Raw genomic sequence first — 15,635 nt, forward strand, 5'->3', positions numbered from 1 at the left:
TCCAACCAGCATCAGTGTGTACAGTTCAGAGTCCATGTTTTATCCATGTTTTTATCCATTGATGAGGGCACACAGTTATATGTAGGTTCTGATTGATTGATCTTAAAAACTATAGACAAGTAACAGCCTCCTCTCAGTTCTTTGACCCTCCCTCAACCAATTCATCTTCCTCCTCAGCATCTCAGACCTCTTCCTTACTCTGTCCTTCATGTCTGCTATACAGGTGTCAGCCTTTTCTCTGTCTTTACTTTTGGCCATATTCCCTAATTAAAATATTTAAAATAAAATTTGGAATTTTACATGGGCCTACATATATCCATGACACACACACCCCCCAACCACACATTCACCATTCACACACACACAAACTGCATCTAAAAAAACTTTTATTATGCCTAAATTTAAATTTATTTCACTGTAAAGCTCTGGACCGTCCTGTTCTCTCTCTGAAACAGATGCATCCATCCACTGACTACTCTAAACAAGCAGGGCACAGGTGAGGGAGGGAACTTAAAGTAAAGCATATCATGAAATAAGTATGAATAGCATCTTAAATTTGCTAATTTAACATCAATTTTTTTCCTGCTTGCTTTTAGCTTAACTTATATTTGTTGAAAAATTCAATTTGTCTAAAAGTTTTCTCCTCTGCTTCTTTCTTTTGTGCATCTTAGTGATACTGTCTGGTAATAGGACAGTGGTAAGAATATTAGACTGTCTGCTAAATTACTTACTTAAGCTAGCATGTCTACAAAAACAACATTTAGGCTTTACATCAGGTGTTTGCTTAAAACCACCCTGTGTGAGTGTTCAGTCCATTTAGCAGGAAATGTGTGGGTAGTAAAACCCCCACATCCCCCATGGTTGTGACGCCCATGAACATGTCACAATAAAGTGTAAATATCAGCAATTTAAGACTTTAAGACTTGAAATAAACCAAAGAATGTTCTCTGGGATTGCTACAGGAAATTCTGACTCTGAACATCAAATCAACTTAACCTGCAAAAAATTTCATATGACATTTTTTTTTAGCTTGTATGAGATTTCTTTTTGTTATTTATCTGGGTTGACTAACCTCAATTAGTTTATATCACACAAAGTAATTTCTGACTGTGACAAAAGTTTCCCTCATAAGTATCTCAACTGTACATGGTTAACACAATTTAATAAAACTGTCAAAAACATCAACATATCTAATACAAAAGTGTCCTAGTAAAGATGATTTAGTGGTAGACTATTATTTCAAGTTGTATTTTTAATCTATTTTTTTCTTTTTTCTATTTTCAGAAAAGCTATGACAACAAACTAAACATTAAACAGATTTAAATTAATCACATATCAAAATGGAATTCATAGGGATTTTAAATACCATGAATAATAATTACAAATTTGTTACAAGCTTTAAATTACAATGTTACAAACGTTGCATTTTTTGTTTATATTTGTTCAATATTAAGCAAATGTTAGCAAAAAAAAAAACACAGCTAATGCCTCTGGGATTTAATTCTAGATGCAATGAATAGCAAATTTGTTACAATGGAAAATCAGAGTTAAAAGAATGGTTTTGACTTTATTTTTAAAAATACCAAGATAAATGTAAACAATGAACCTGAATCATCCTACATAGAACATGATGTATTAACTATACATAGTACAGATTCAATAATGAAATATATATTTCTACCACCAGTTTTGAGAATAGAAAACAATTATTTAACCAGTTTAGAGCAAAGTTCTATCGAAGTGTTTTAACGTCAGTGTAGACCGTCTCCTCCTGCGCCGTTTTTACCTTCCTTCGGTCTACTTTTTTAGCTTTGTTCCTGTTGAACGTTGGTGCGGAATAAACCAAAGTGTTCTCTTCCTTCTGAAAAAAAACACCAGAAATAAGAAGAACAATACTAAACTTAATAGAAAGAGAATTGACAATAATATTTTGCATCTCACCTGCTGATGCTGGTGATCACCAACACTCAATCCAGGTTCTGTTTACAGAGAGACAAAAAAAATTAAATAATAAAAATCTTAAACCTATTAACAACTGTTTGAGAGTTGGAAATATTAAACTTGCAGTACCGTTGCAACAACTGCATGTTTTCTTCTTGATTTTATAAATGAGCCAAGATATTACAGCCAGACTTATTACCAAAGCCGAGCACAATGTAGGAAGAAATATTTTGGAGAACTCCTGTAAATTGGGACCTAGAAAGGTTAAAGAAACAAAGAAAGAATATTGGTGCTTTTAAAAATTATATTCCACTGATCTTACCATCATCATTATTGTTCATAAAAGTTCTCTAGATACCCTTCGGTTTTATTCCATTTCCAAATAATATCTGTCCACATGCAACCACAGCACAGTGATACGTCCCAGCATCAGAGGTCTCAGGAAAGTTGTAGAAACATTTCTGTGCAGAGGGAACTTCAGGACTCTTCTCACCAATGTTTCCTTGGAGATAAAATAAACTGGGATGATAATTATCTGATCCAGCTCTGAACCAGTACACCTTATTATCTGCTGGACATGTTTTCCTCTCAGAGTTAGAAAGAACCAAACACTGTAGAGTCTTTGGGTTTTCTGAAAGTACTGGACCAGATGGAGACTTCAGAGGGGCAACAGTTACATCTGATTCCTGTCCTGTAAAAGAAAACATATTTTAACCTGACAATGAAAAGAAAATTACTAATAGGTACAAAAAGGCAACTATAAGTCATCATTTGATACCATTAATCTTCAGAAATGTTCCGTTCAGAAATATGAAGTCAAGTTGTCTGACTTTTATACAGTAGTAAAGTCCAGTATCATTTCTCTGAGCTTCATTAATATGAAGAAGAAATTCTCCTCTTTCTTGCTTTGTCTGAATGTGAGGAATCTTGGAAACATCATCGTCCATGAAGTTAAATGTTGCTCCAAGAAATTCAGGCCAGTTTCCAGAAACAAGACGGATCCAGTAAAAGGTTTCTTGGTAGAGAGCAGAGGTCTGCCGAAGACATGTCAAGGTCACATTTTGTCCAGCAGTCACGGTCTTTATCTCAAACTTATTTTCCGTGCAAACTGGAAATAAACAGCATAAATGATAATATATTATAAATTATCTCATAAATGATCTCACTATCATATGCCATCCCTCAATTTCGTTGTACCCCCAATACAATGACAATAAAGACTATACTATTCTATAAGAGAAACAGAACTTCACACAAACGGTTAAAAATAATAACATGGATAGATGCAAAACTCAAAATAATATATTTCACATTTGTATGTGTACTTACATCCAAATCTGAGAGATAGCAGTGCATAAAATAAGAACAGCATTTTTGTATTGACCAACATTAGTGGCGACATCCAACTAAGAGACGATCATAGGATGAGCCCTCCTAATATAATCTTGCAAAGTGGGAGTGACCAATTTCTGAACAATTTGATTGGCTTTTTTTTATTGTGAGGTTTCACTGCACTACCACAGTGGAAATAATATAAACCCCTTTTTTCCATCCTTAACAGATGAAGCAAAGTGCGTACACTTTCCTACTAATAGTATGATAAAGTTGTTTATGTGTGGTAAACACACTTCCAAACATAAATTTACCTCATGTGTGCATATCAAAGATTTAATGCAACACAATAAACAGCATGTGTGCTTCATATTGTAAAACAGCACATTATTGCTTTTGTTCTAAAACCCTTGAGGGATATGTGATCTGTTTCCAAAAATTAAAACAGAGGGCAGGCTTTCCATTGACATCTTAAAATGAAGAAGTCCATATTAAATAAAGAAGAGAAAAAGAGAGGTGATGGAATCTGCTTTTACTTAAACAATGGCTAACATACTGATGCAGCAGTGTTACAGGTCATGGAACCCTAACCTAGAGTGCTTTTAATGAATTGTAAGGCTTATCGTTCATAGAATGAGTTCTTCTTGTTTACCCTAGTCTGTGTTTACATCCCAAATGAAAACCACTAGCAGACATAATAACCGATATGGAGAAAAAAAACACCCAGACTTCTTTATCATTATTTTGGGGAATTTTAACTGCCAGACTGTGCCCTGATTAGCTTTAGCACTGCCTGACCACTGTAGATTTAGTTTCAATTCAACCTGAGGCTACAGGCTTGCTTTAACTGCACAGATTGGAGTGTTTTTGAAGCTTCAGCAGCTGACCTGGACAACCTCACTGACTATGTGTCCATATTTTTTTTGTTTTTTTTTTAAACATGCGTTTGCAGACCAAGATGGTCTGCACATTCAAAAATAATCAATGATGCAAGGAGCTAAAAAACAATTTCTTAGCAAATGACTCAACATCTTTTTGGAGAGCTCTGTAGAACATCATCAGCTGCCGGAGACCTTCCTTCCAACTAAAGCAGAACCCTCATTTAGCAGACAACTTTAACAGCATCTACTCTAGGTTTGAAATGCGGCTCTTCACACCTCCCACACCCCCCACATATAAAGAACTCATGTCGTATCATGATTTGAAGATGTTTCAGTTTTATTTTGGATCTTGCCTCTGATCATTATTGTTTATATTACCCAGGTGATGTTTTAGTTTATTTGTTTAGGTTTTATTGCTTACTTGTTCTGTTTATGGTGCATTTTATGTTCTGTTACTTCTGTGAAAAGTGTTCTTTGGTTTTATTGACTTTGTATCTCTGTTTAGTTCCAATGTTTCTACTCTCAGCCACTGCCACCATCATCTGCTTCATTCGGTCTACCTGCTTCATGACTAATGTTCTCCCTGTCTCACCTGTATGTGGCACTACATATACTCTTCAATACTGTTTGTTCCTCCCTGATTTATTTTGGTTCCTCTAATTATTTTTCGTTGGTTTTTCGTTGGTTCCATGTTGGTTCCTCTAATTATTTTTCGTTGGTTCCATGTTGGTTCCTCTAATTATTTTTCGTTGGTTCCATGTTTTTCACGTTTTTCCCCGAACTCTTTGGATTATGCTTCTTGTGAATTCTCTTCTCTGAATCTCCTACGAGTAAGTGCTGATCTCCGAGCCTTAATTAAAGAAGATCTGTTTTCAATATGCTGAGCCCAAGCGAATGTTTGCATTTTGGTCCAAAACAACCTCAGACCGTGATAGTTCCACCATCATCCTGATGCCCAAAAGATACACCTTTACAGTGTTAAACCATCTGAAGAACATCACAGGCCCCCTGCTAGATCACCTGCAGTCTTCTTACTAGATCAGACCAAACATCCTGACTACCATCCTGATTACCCAGGACTTATTTGTGGACTTCAGTCCAGCCTTCAACACCCTCATCCCAGATATCCTCCTCTAGGAGTGTTCACCCATCTCGCAGTCTCAGTCTCTACCTGTTAGTAGATTACCCGCTTCCTGACTAAAGCCCATTTTCCACTAGTACCTACATAGCTTAGCTCGTCTCGGTTATTAGGGGTTTCCATTAGGTACTGGTACTTGATATCAGTTTATTACACTATATTGCTTCACTCTCTCTTTGTTTTTGTATTTTGCGTGTTTTTATGTTTTTTGAGCCACAGTTCTGTGGTGTCGGGCAACAATCCTGTGGTCTCATTCAGTAGAGAGGAACTTCTCAACATCAGAGAGTCCTCTCTTGGGATTTTTTCACCATCTTTCATTGATCCGAGGTTCACTGAGCTCCTGGCAAGCGGAGCTTCGGCTCTATATGGGATTCTGCGCCGAAAACGGCGGAGGGGAAAGCGTGCTGGCGCGCTGGTAAAGCTCTGCAAAAGAGGACTTCGCACACCACTGCCTTCAATCCACCTGGCAAATGTCCACTCTTTCAACAACAAGATGGATGAGCTGCTTCTTCTCACCGGTAAAAACACAGACCTCCGCGGATCAGCGGTTCTCTGCTTTACCGAGACATGGCTGAGTGAAAACATCCCGGACTGCGCACTGCTGTTGCCGGACTTCCAGCTGCTCGGAGCGGATCGCAGCGAGCTATCGGGGAAGAAGCGAGGTGGCAGAATCTGCTTTTATATAAATGAAAGTTGGTGCAGAGACGTAAAAGTGCTGGGAAAAACATGTAGCCCGGATCTGGAGTTATTTTCCATAATCTGTAAGCCGTTTTATTCACCGAGAGAGTTTTCCTCGTTTATAATAATCGACTCATATTTTCCAGCGCATGGCTGCACTTCTGCCGCGGAAAAACATCTTGCTGAGCTGATTACAGACCTGGAGAAAAAATACACGGACTCTTTCATCATAATACTGGGAGATTTTAACAGCGCAAACCTCTCAAATGAACTCCCCAAATACAGACAGCATATTAAGTGTCCCACCAGAGACAAAAACACACTGGACCATTGTTACACAGCTTTAAAGGACTCATATCATGCTGTTACCAGGGCTGCTCTGGGTTTTTCGGATCATTATCTTATCCACCTCATCCCAACCTACAGACAGAGACTAAGAGCTTCCAAACCCAAGGTTCACACTGTTAAGAAGTGGACTGAGGAATCAAAGCAGATGCTACAGGCCTGCTTTGAATGCACAGACTGGACTGTTTTTGAAAGCTCAGCCACTGACTTAAACCAACTAACTGATGTGGTGACATCATACATCAGTTTCTGTGAGGACATGTGTGTGCAGAACAAGACCTTCTGCACCTTTGGGAACAACAAGCCATGGTTTACTCCACACCTCAGGAATCTGCGCAGGGAAAAGGAAGAAGCTCACAGCAGTGGAGATTGGGCGCGGTACAGGCAGGCCAGGAACAGACTAACAAAAGAGATCAAAGCAGCTAAGAGAAGCTATAGTGAGAAGCTTAAGAACAGCCATTCTACTGGTGACACTTCAGCTGTATGGACCGGTCTGAGAAACCTGACTGCCTATAAGAGCCCCTCCACCCATCCTGAACAGAGTCGTCTCCTGGCCAACCGTCTGAATGGCTTCTACTGCAGACATGACAAGAAGCCATTCACACCTCAAATCATCCCCTCTACATCCCATTCAGGAACAAATTCCTCCCATAAAGCAACCAACCCCCCACCATCAGATCCTCTGCCCGCACTAAAGATCTCCGAGGAAGAGGTAAAAAAGCTCTTTCAGCGCATGAAAACAAAGAAAGCTGGAGGACCTGATAACGTCTCCCCATCATGTCTAAAAGCCTACGCACATCAACTTGCTCCGATCTTCACAAGGATCTTCAACAAGTCACTGGAGAAATGTGAGGTCCCCTCCTGCCTCAAACGATCCACCATCATCCCGGTTCCCAAGAAACCCACCATCATAGGATTAAATGACTACAGGCCTGTAGCCCTGACGTCTGTGGTCATAAAATCCTTTGAGCGGCTGGTGTTGAAGCACCTGAAAGACATCACAGGCCCCCTGCTGGACCCCCTGCAATTTGCTTACTGAGCAAACAGGTCGGCAGATGATGCTGTTAACTTAGGTCTACACTTCATCCTGCAACACCTTGACCACCCAGGGACGTACGCCAGGATCCTGTTTGTAGACTTCAACTCGGCCTTCAACACTATCATACCAGACATCCTCCACCAGAAGCTCACACAGCTCAACGTCCCAGCCTCCACCTGTCAGTGGATCAACAGCTTCCTGACAGACCGACAGCAGCAGGTGAGACTGGGGAGCATCTTCTCCCGATCCAGATCAATAAGTACTGGTGCCCCCCAGGGGTGTGTTCTATCCCCACTCCTCTTCTCTCTGTACACAAATGACTGCACCTCATCGGACTCGTCCGTGAAACTCCTTAAGTTTGCAGACGACACCACTGTCATTGGACTGATCCAGGACGGTGATGAGTCTGCATACAGAGAGCAGGTGGATCGCTGGTATACTGGTGTTGTCAGAACTACCTGAAACTGAACCCACTCAAGACTGTGGAAATGGTGGTGGACACACAAGAGCTGTTGGTCATCTTCTACACTGCCATCATTCAATCTGTCCTGTCTTCCTCCATCTCAGTGTGGTTTGGCTCATCCACAAAACAGGACAGGTCCAGACTGCAACGAATAATCAGGACTGCAGAGAGAATAATCAGAGCTGACCTTCCCTCCATCCAGAACTTATACAGGTCTAGGGTCAGAAAAAGAGCTGCTAAAATCTCTGCACACCCCACACACCCTGCACATAAACTGTTCAGAGCTTTACCTTCAGGCCGCCGCTACAGAGCACTGTTTACTAAAACCAGCCGCCACAGAGACAGTTTCTTCCCCCAGGCTGTTTCTCTGATGAACATTCAATAGAGTACAGAACAACAGCATACAGATGTTGCAAATGCACCTTTTCTATTAGATATGTGTATATTGTACATTGTAAATTGTACATTTGTATATTCTGTAATGCAGAATATTGCATTGTACATTGTATATTGTACATTGTAAATTGTAAATTTGTATATTCTGTAATGCAAAAACAGAACAAAAGAGCAAAGTGTACCGGAGTCAAATTCCTTGTTTGTACGCACAAACTTGGCAATAAAGCTGATTCTGATTCTGATTTGCTTAGTTTAATTAGTTTTTATTCCATCTGCTGTGTAATAAACAATTTTGACTATTAAATTGCTTCCTTCCTGATTTTCTACTTTATCTCAGCCATGGCGGGAGGAGTCAATAATACAACCCAAGCGTTGACATTTCTGTGCACTGATGGATCAATTTTAAGAAACAGTCAACTTTTTCTCGATGTGCCAGTGCAGAAGTAACCTTACTCCTTAGTGCTACCACTTTATTACCAAGAAATTCTGTCTCACTATCATCTGTATTTTCTGATACTCATAATGAAATTTAATGTGTTTTAAATTACTTATGGTTCATAATACTACTGAGCTAATCATATCAAACCAAAAGTGAGTTATCTAACTGTTGGATTATTCTTGGCTTTTTTCTTTCAGCATTCAATTTGTCATGAAATCTTTGTAATATGTAAAAAAAAAAAAAAGAAAAAAAAGAAAAAATAGATACATTTTAAAAAGACAAATGTTTATGCCACAATTCATAGTGAGATGCAATGATTGATGTTTGGACTTTGGGTTGGAAAGGTAACAAGAATATTTCTAACTATTGCTCAGCAAGTCCTGCATCAGAGTATCTTGCACATTTTTGTCCTCCTCTACATTTTTTGTCACCGCCACCACAGATTGAAGTACTGCTGCCTCAGCATAAGATTCATTTAAGTTCTCACAAGTCTTTGTTTTGTAACCAAAACCATCTCTGCACAAAGCTGTGATGCTGACTCAAAAAGATGCCCAATACTCCTGTACACTGAGCTGGTAGCTAGCTTTCACAGTGCAATGGCTACTCTCTTCCTTAAAGGCACACATTTAAGGATAATTGTATCTTGCCGTTCCAAAGCTGGATGCAGTTTTTACACAGGAAGCTAAATGTTTGTTCAGACATTCTGAAGTTTTGCAACCTCTGCATGTATGTGAAACCAGGAACAATAACGTTCCACCACTGGGAGTCCTAGAATAGCCCATTTTTCAGTTAACGCCCAAATTCTTTTACCAGAGAGCCATTTAAACACGTACGCAGCATACTTATTACAATACCTAATATCATAACCATTAAATCATTATATGGTGGGCTTATTATATGTACTGTATGACCACTACAGCAAGGTAACATTAAGCACCATAAGCTCACCCTCACATCATCTAGCTCCCTTTTGTCTTCCGTTTGACACCAGTCTATGACTTTCCACACTCGTTTGCACCTCGCCAGGGTTTCATCTTGCTGTCCACAGCCTTTTCTGCCTCTTTTCTTTTCCTTTACTTTGATTCTGACAAAAAGCTTGCTAAATTGGAAAATGACTTTAACAGTGTAGAGTCGAGTAGAGCCAAGCTGAGTTGAGTCAAGTCGAGCGAAGCAGTGAGGTTGGGGAGTATCTTCTTGTCAACAAGGACAATCATCACGTCACTCCACAGAGTTGTGTCTTCTCCCCAATGCTCTTCTACCTGTACACAAATGATTGCACACCAGGGGATCTGTCTGTTAAACTCCAGACGTTTGCAGTTAACACTACTTTAATTGGTCTGATCCAGGACAAGAGTCTGTGTAAAGACAGAAGGTGGATCAGCTGGTCCACTGGTGCAGTCAAAACCACATGGAGCTTAACACGCTCAAGACTGTGGAGTTGACATTGGACTTCCGAGGAACAACACAACCAATGTAAATGACCTCCAGTTCATAGGAGCCACCTTTTCTCAAGACACGAGATGGTTCTCACATAGACACTGTTTGGAAGGCCCATGAGACTGTATGTCTTGCAGCAATTCAAGAAGTACAACCTGCCCCAGGATTTTGCCCATCTTCTCAACTCCCATTATTCAGTTTGTCTTGTGCACATCCATCAAACTTGGCTCAGCTACAAAACAGCATAAGACCAGACTGCCTTATGTTTATACATATTTCTTTTCTGTAACAATCTCAAGTCTTTTTCAGCCTCCAATTGATTCCACTACTGGATGTTCCTGTATTTAGCTCCATCTATTGATCAACCTACTCTGATACCATTCCTAGTCCCTGCTCAAGAAAACAATCCTCATGGCGTAATGATTCCACCACCATGTTTAACCATGTGCAGTGTTAGTTTTCCAATACACATAGTGTTGCGTATAGACCAAAACGTTCAAATTGGTCTCCTTTGACCACTAAGAGGTTCAACCCAACTACTGAGAAACAAGCACAAAATGAAATCACCGCTGCAACAAAATTTACACTTACAATGACATCACAGTGGGCCACGACCCACCTTTGAATGACAGTGGCCACCCCAGTGTACCTCCCACCCCCAGATGTGATAAGCTGTTGTTTCACGACTCAAGTTGAGTTGTCCACTTGTCAGCAAACACACCTGCCTTTTCTGATTGCCAGTGAATGTAGCATTAAATGATGGTTAGAGTTTGCCCTGTTTATAATGTTTTTAAGTTACTTGTTTCTGCTTATAGTGTAATGAACCACTGCTCTGTCTCTTTAAATTACCGACGTCTAAGCGGTCAGCTCGGTAACATGTATAACACGATAAGGAGGTTGAGCTTGGTAATCTGTATAAGGGAGAATTTGTCATGCTCTGTAGAGGATTGCAGCAGGTTCTGATCCAGCTGGTGAGTTGAAGTAATTGTTTAGTCTTTTCTATCTGAAAGTCTGATGGTGTCTGTTAATGTTGTGGCTGGGTCTAATACTGGTCCTTCTCAAAATATTAGCATATTGTGATAAAGTTCATTATTTTCCATAATGTCATGATGAAAATTTAACATTCATATATTTTAGATACATTGCACACTAACTGAAATATTTCAGGTCTTTTATTGTCTTAATACGGATGATTTTGTACGGATGATTTTGGCATACAGCTCATGAAAACCCAAAATTCCTATCTCACAGAATTAGCATATCATTAAAAGGGTCTCTAAACGAGCTATGAATCTAATCATCTGAATCAACGAGTTAACTCACCTGCAAAAGATTCCTGGGGCCTTTAAAACTCCCAGCCTGGTTCATCACTCAAAACCCCAATCATGGGTAAGACTGCCGACCTGACTGCTGTCCAGGAGGCCACTATTGACACCCTCAAGCAAGAGGGTAAGACACAGAAAGAAATTTCTGTACGAATAGGCTGTTCCCAGAGTGCTGTATCAAGGCACCTCAGTGGTAAGTCTGTGTTAAAGAAATTGTGTGGCAGAAAACACTGCACAACGAGAAGAGGTGACCGGACCCTGAGGAAGATTGTGGAGAAGGGCCAATTCCAGACCTTGGGGGACCTGCGGAAGCAGTGGACTGAGTCTGGAGTAGAAACATCCAGAGCCACCGTGCACAGGTGTGTGCAGGAAATGGGCTACAGGTGCAGCATTCCCCAGACCTGGGCTACAGAGAAGCAGCACTGGACTGTTGCTCAGTGGTCAAAAGTACTTTTTTCAGATGAAAGCAAATTCTGCATGTCATTCGGAAATCAAGGTGCCGGAGTCTGGAGGAAGACTGGGGAGAAGGAAATGCCAAAATGCCAGAAGTCCAGTGTCAAGTACCCACAGTCAGTGATGGTCCGGGGTGCCGTGTCAGCTGCTGGTGTTGGTCCACTGTGTTTTATCAAGGGCAGGGTTAATGCAGCTAGCTATCAGGAGATTTTGGAGCACTTCATGCTTCCATCTGCTGAAAAGCTTTATGGAGATGAAGATTTAATTTTTCAGCACGACCTGGCACCTGCTCACAGTGCCAAAACCACTGGTAAATGGTTTACTGACCATGGTATCACTGTGCTCAATTGGCCTGCCAACTCTCCTGACCTGAACCCCATAGAGAATCTGTGGGATATTGTGAAGAGAACGTTGAGAGACTCAAGACCCAACACTCTGGATGAGCTAAAGGCCGCTATCGAAGCATCCTGGGCCTCCATAAGACCTCAGCATTGCCACAGGCTGATTGCCTCCATGCCACGCCGCATTGAATCAGAATTTCTGCCAAAGGATTCCCGACCAAGTATTGAGTGCATAACTGTACATGATTATTTGAAGGTTGACGTTTTTTGTAATAAAAACACTTTTCTTTTATTGGTCGGATGAAATATGCTAATTTTGTGAGATAGGAATTTTGGGTTTTCATGAGCTGTATGCCAAAATCATCCGTATTAAGACAATAAAAGACCTGAAATATTTCAGTTAGTGTGCAATGAATCTAAAATATATGAATGTTAAATTTTCATCATGACATTATGGAAAATAATGAACTTTATCACAATATGCTAATATTTTGAGAAGGACCTGTATGTTCGCTTTTAAACGGATGCAACTCGTTTATATGTATATTTACACCTTGCATCCATGCTGTATTTTACCTCTCATGCTGACTCCAGCTAGCTGCATTATATCTATGAGAGACCCACTGTTTACATGTTTGCAGAAGTTTAGTACCTTTGCAAGCGAAGTGAGGTATGTCATGTTTTATACTGTTATTACGTTTACTTGTCAGAAACTTTGCCTGCTATTCTATATAAAAGTATTTCGTTTTATGACTTGAAATCTAGTTTATTCACATTTATTTTGCATTTTATGACAATGTAAAGCTACGTTCGGAAAGCGGGCCTGTGATGCAGTTTTCAAGCTTGCCACTAGTGGTGTGGCAGGTTTGTGAGTAAATCTTAGAACAGATGTAAAGACAGCAGTGAGAATCATCAGAAGCCGATTTTGGATAAAGTTTATGTAGTATCTTTAAGAGTGTGCGACCATAAGACTGGTGAGTTGTGTATGTAGGTTTGTGGTTCTGGGCATTTTGTGTTAGCTCCTTTTACTTAGTAGAAAATATATGGCTAATAAAGATAAGTTTTTACCTTGAGTTGGTGATTTTTATTTTATTTAGTTGCCTTTTTCTAACTGGATCTCCACGTTATAAGGGATTGCAACACAGGACTATAGTAATGATTAAACTGTATATTTCATTTGTTACCAAATATAGTTCAGGCTACAAATAAAGCCCTTTGAGCCAATTAGGCTTACGATACAGCTTGTGACAGTAATATTTTATGTAATCTGCTTAAATGGGTAGTTGTGATCACAATGAATTATACAAAAATGTTTTATTTGTGCATTCTGTTTTGTAGAACCACAAACACACATAACCTGGTACCTTTTTCATTCATCTTCTATATAGCTTGTTCTATAGTGGGTCACAGGGGAGCTGGTGCCTATCTCCAGCAGTCTACGGGCGAGAGGGGGGGTATACCCTGGACAGGTCACCAATCCATCGCAAGGCAACACAGAAAGACACAGGACCAACAACCATGCACACACTCATTCATACCTAAGGGCAATTTAGAGAGAGCAATTTACCTCACAGTCATGTTTTTTGACTTTCGGAGGAAGCCAGAGTACCCGATGAGAACCCACACATGCATGTGGAAAACATACAAACTCCATGCAGAAAGACTCCTGGCCGGGAGTCAAACCCAGGACCTTCTTGCTACAAGGCAACAGTGCTACGACTGCCTCACTGTGCAGCCTCCAATGTGCAGATTCAGGTACATATGTGGTACCTGAATCTGCTTATTAAAGAAACGCTAAAACGTCACCTGGCCTGATCATTGACTTGAAGGTCATAGAGGCAATAACCAGTGTACACTCTATAATCACCACCATAGTAAACTAATTATTAATCTTAGAATTCAACTTTACAGTTAATGCATTCAGTTATGTTTATAACCTTGTTTATCAAACACTTAATGAGCATCCATTTATGTTTATTTCCCAGTTTTCACAGTGCTGGAAAGTGTTCTGGAGATGCACGGACTATCCCGGATGCTCTGAAAAGGAGAAATTAACACCTGCACTTGTCAGAGCCTCTTCTTGTGCATGTAGGCTGTAAAACTTTAAATTCTGGAAAGTGTTCCGGAGAATTTTAAATGCTCTTTTTCTAGTCAGTCTTAAATACAAATTTGTAAAAACAAAAGACAAATGGTCTGTGATAGTTTATTTTATTTTATTTTTGCAGTCCCTATTAATATTACATCATCACAGCATTTTTCAAAGTCAGTCATTGGTTTTAATTTTAGTGATCCACCCCAAGATTTTTAATAGCCCCATGTGGCCCCTCCTTGTGGGGTGCCACAGACCCAGAGTTGTCCATTGGATCACAAGAAAGAGGAGATTATTTTTCACTGCAGCAAACACATATTTGCAGTGCTAGACTCAGATGGTCACAAGTTTTACACCATTCAATCAACACATAGCATTTTAATTGTTGATGTTATCCTTGGATCCAGCTGCTTGGCCATTAAATCAATTACATGAAGCTATCTATGCACTGTTCTCAAGATAAGGCCACATAAAGTTTTAGCTATTGACTCTGCAGAATGTTGACCTCTGCACACCATGCACCTCAGCATCTGCTAACATTGCTCTATGATCTTATGTGGTGTACAACTTTGTGCCTGACATGTTGTTCCTTATTACTTCCACATTGTGATTATACCACTGACAGTTAACTTGGCAACATTTGATAGCCAGGCAATCTTTGACAACTTGCATAGGTGATATCCTATAACATCACCTCACTGGAAATCACTGAAATATCACAACCTGATATTTTAACAGTGTTTCTAGAAGCGGTCTGCATGCCTTGTTGTTTGATTTTATACACCTGTGGCCATGGAATTGATCAGCAACACCTAAATTAATGATGTGGAAGGGTGATCTAATACCTCTGATAATATGGTGTATGTTACATGCAGAACAAAATTCCTCCTCAGCACCATCATTACCTTTAGAGTTGGAAATAGAACATCACCCTAGAAAGTGTGCAAGTTATTGGTAAGAGTGGATGTTTGGCACCCTCTGAGCAAGTATGTGTTAAATAAACATCTAGTATATAACATTTATGGATATCTAGATTAAAATAGCACAAAATCTATTCCAAAACTAAAAGTTGCATCATTGTGTTAACCCATGTGGTCAGCGGACAGGACAGGCCGCCCAACTACAGCTCCGGAGCTAACCCTTTTATTCACAGAGCGAACGCACCTTCAACCCCCTGCGAAGCTACCGAGCTAACCGCTTGTTGACTGTGGACGTTTCTTCAAACTTCGCCCCTTGGACAACATTTCCTCACCATGGTCAGATGTTGGGTTTGGGCAGATTAACAGTTAGGATGAAATTATCTGAACGTTTTCATTCTATGAAGTTTGGTTTTGTTTG

General features: G+C 40.0%; 1 protein-coding gene across 3 annotated transcripts; it reads right to left on the reverse strand.

Annotated features, from left to right (window-relative positions):
* Positions 1-1,145: 1,145 nt before the first annotated feature.
* LOC124860742 lies at positions 1,146-3,340 on the reverse strand. 3 transcript variants are annotated; one of them, XM_047354283.1, is made up of 6 exons: positions 3,271-3,340; positions 2,720-3,049; positions 2,300-2,632; positions 2,071-2,196; positions 1,942-1,979; positions 1,146-1,858 (listed from the first exon to the last, which is right to left on the reverse strand). In XM_047354283.1, the coding sequence occupies exons 1-6, from the start codon at positions 3,329-3,331 to the stop codon at positions 1,733-1,735; spliced, it is 1,014 nt and encodes a 337-aa protein (XP_047210239.1). In that variant the 5' UTR covers positions 3,332-3,340; the 3' UTR covers positions 1,146-1,732. The 3 variants fall into 3 exon arrangements, with proteins under 3 accessions (XP_047210239.1, XP_047210238.1, XP_047210240.1); XM_047354282.1 differs by having other exon boundaries at positions 1,146-1,861; XM_047354284.1 differs by having other exon boundaries at positions 1,146-1,861; positions 2,720-2,975; positions 3,271-3,339.
* Positions 3,341-15,635: the final 12,295 nt, after the last annotated feature.

This window comes from Girardinichthys multiradiatus, chromosome 23 (assembly GCF_021462225.1).
Source record: "Girardinichthys multiradiatus isolate DD_20200921_A chromosome 23, DD_fGirMul_XY1, whole genome shotgun sequence".
Lineage (NCBI taxonomy): Eukaryota > Metazoa > Chordata > Actinopteri > Cyprinodontiformes > Goodeidae > Girardinichthys > Girardinichthys multiradiatus.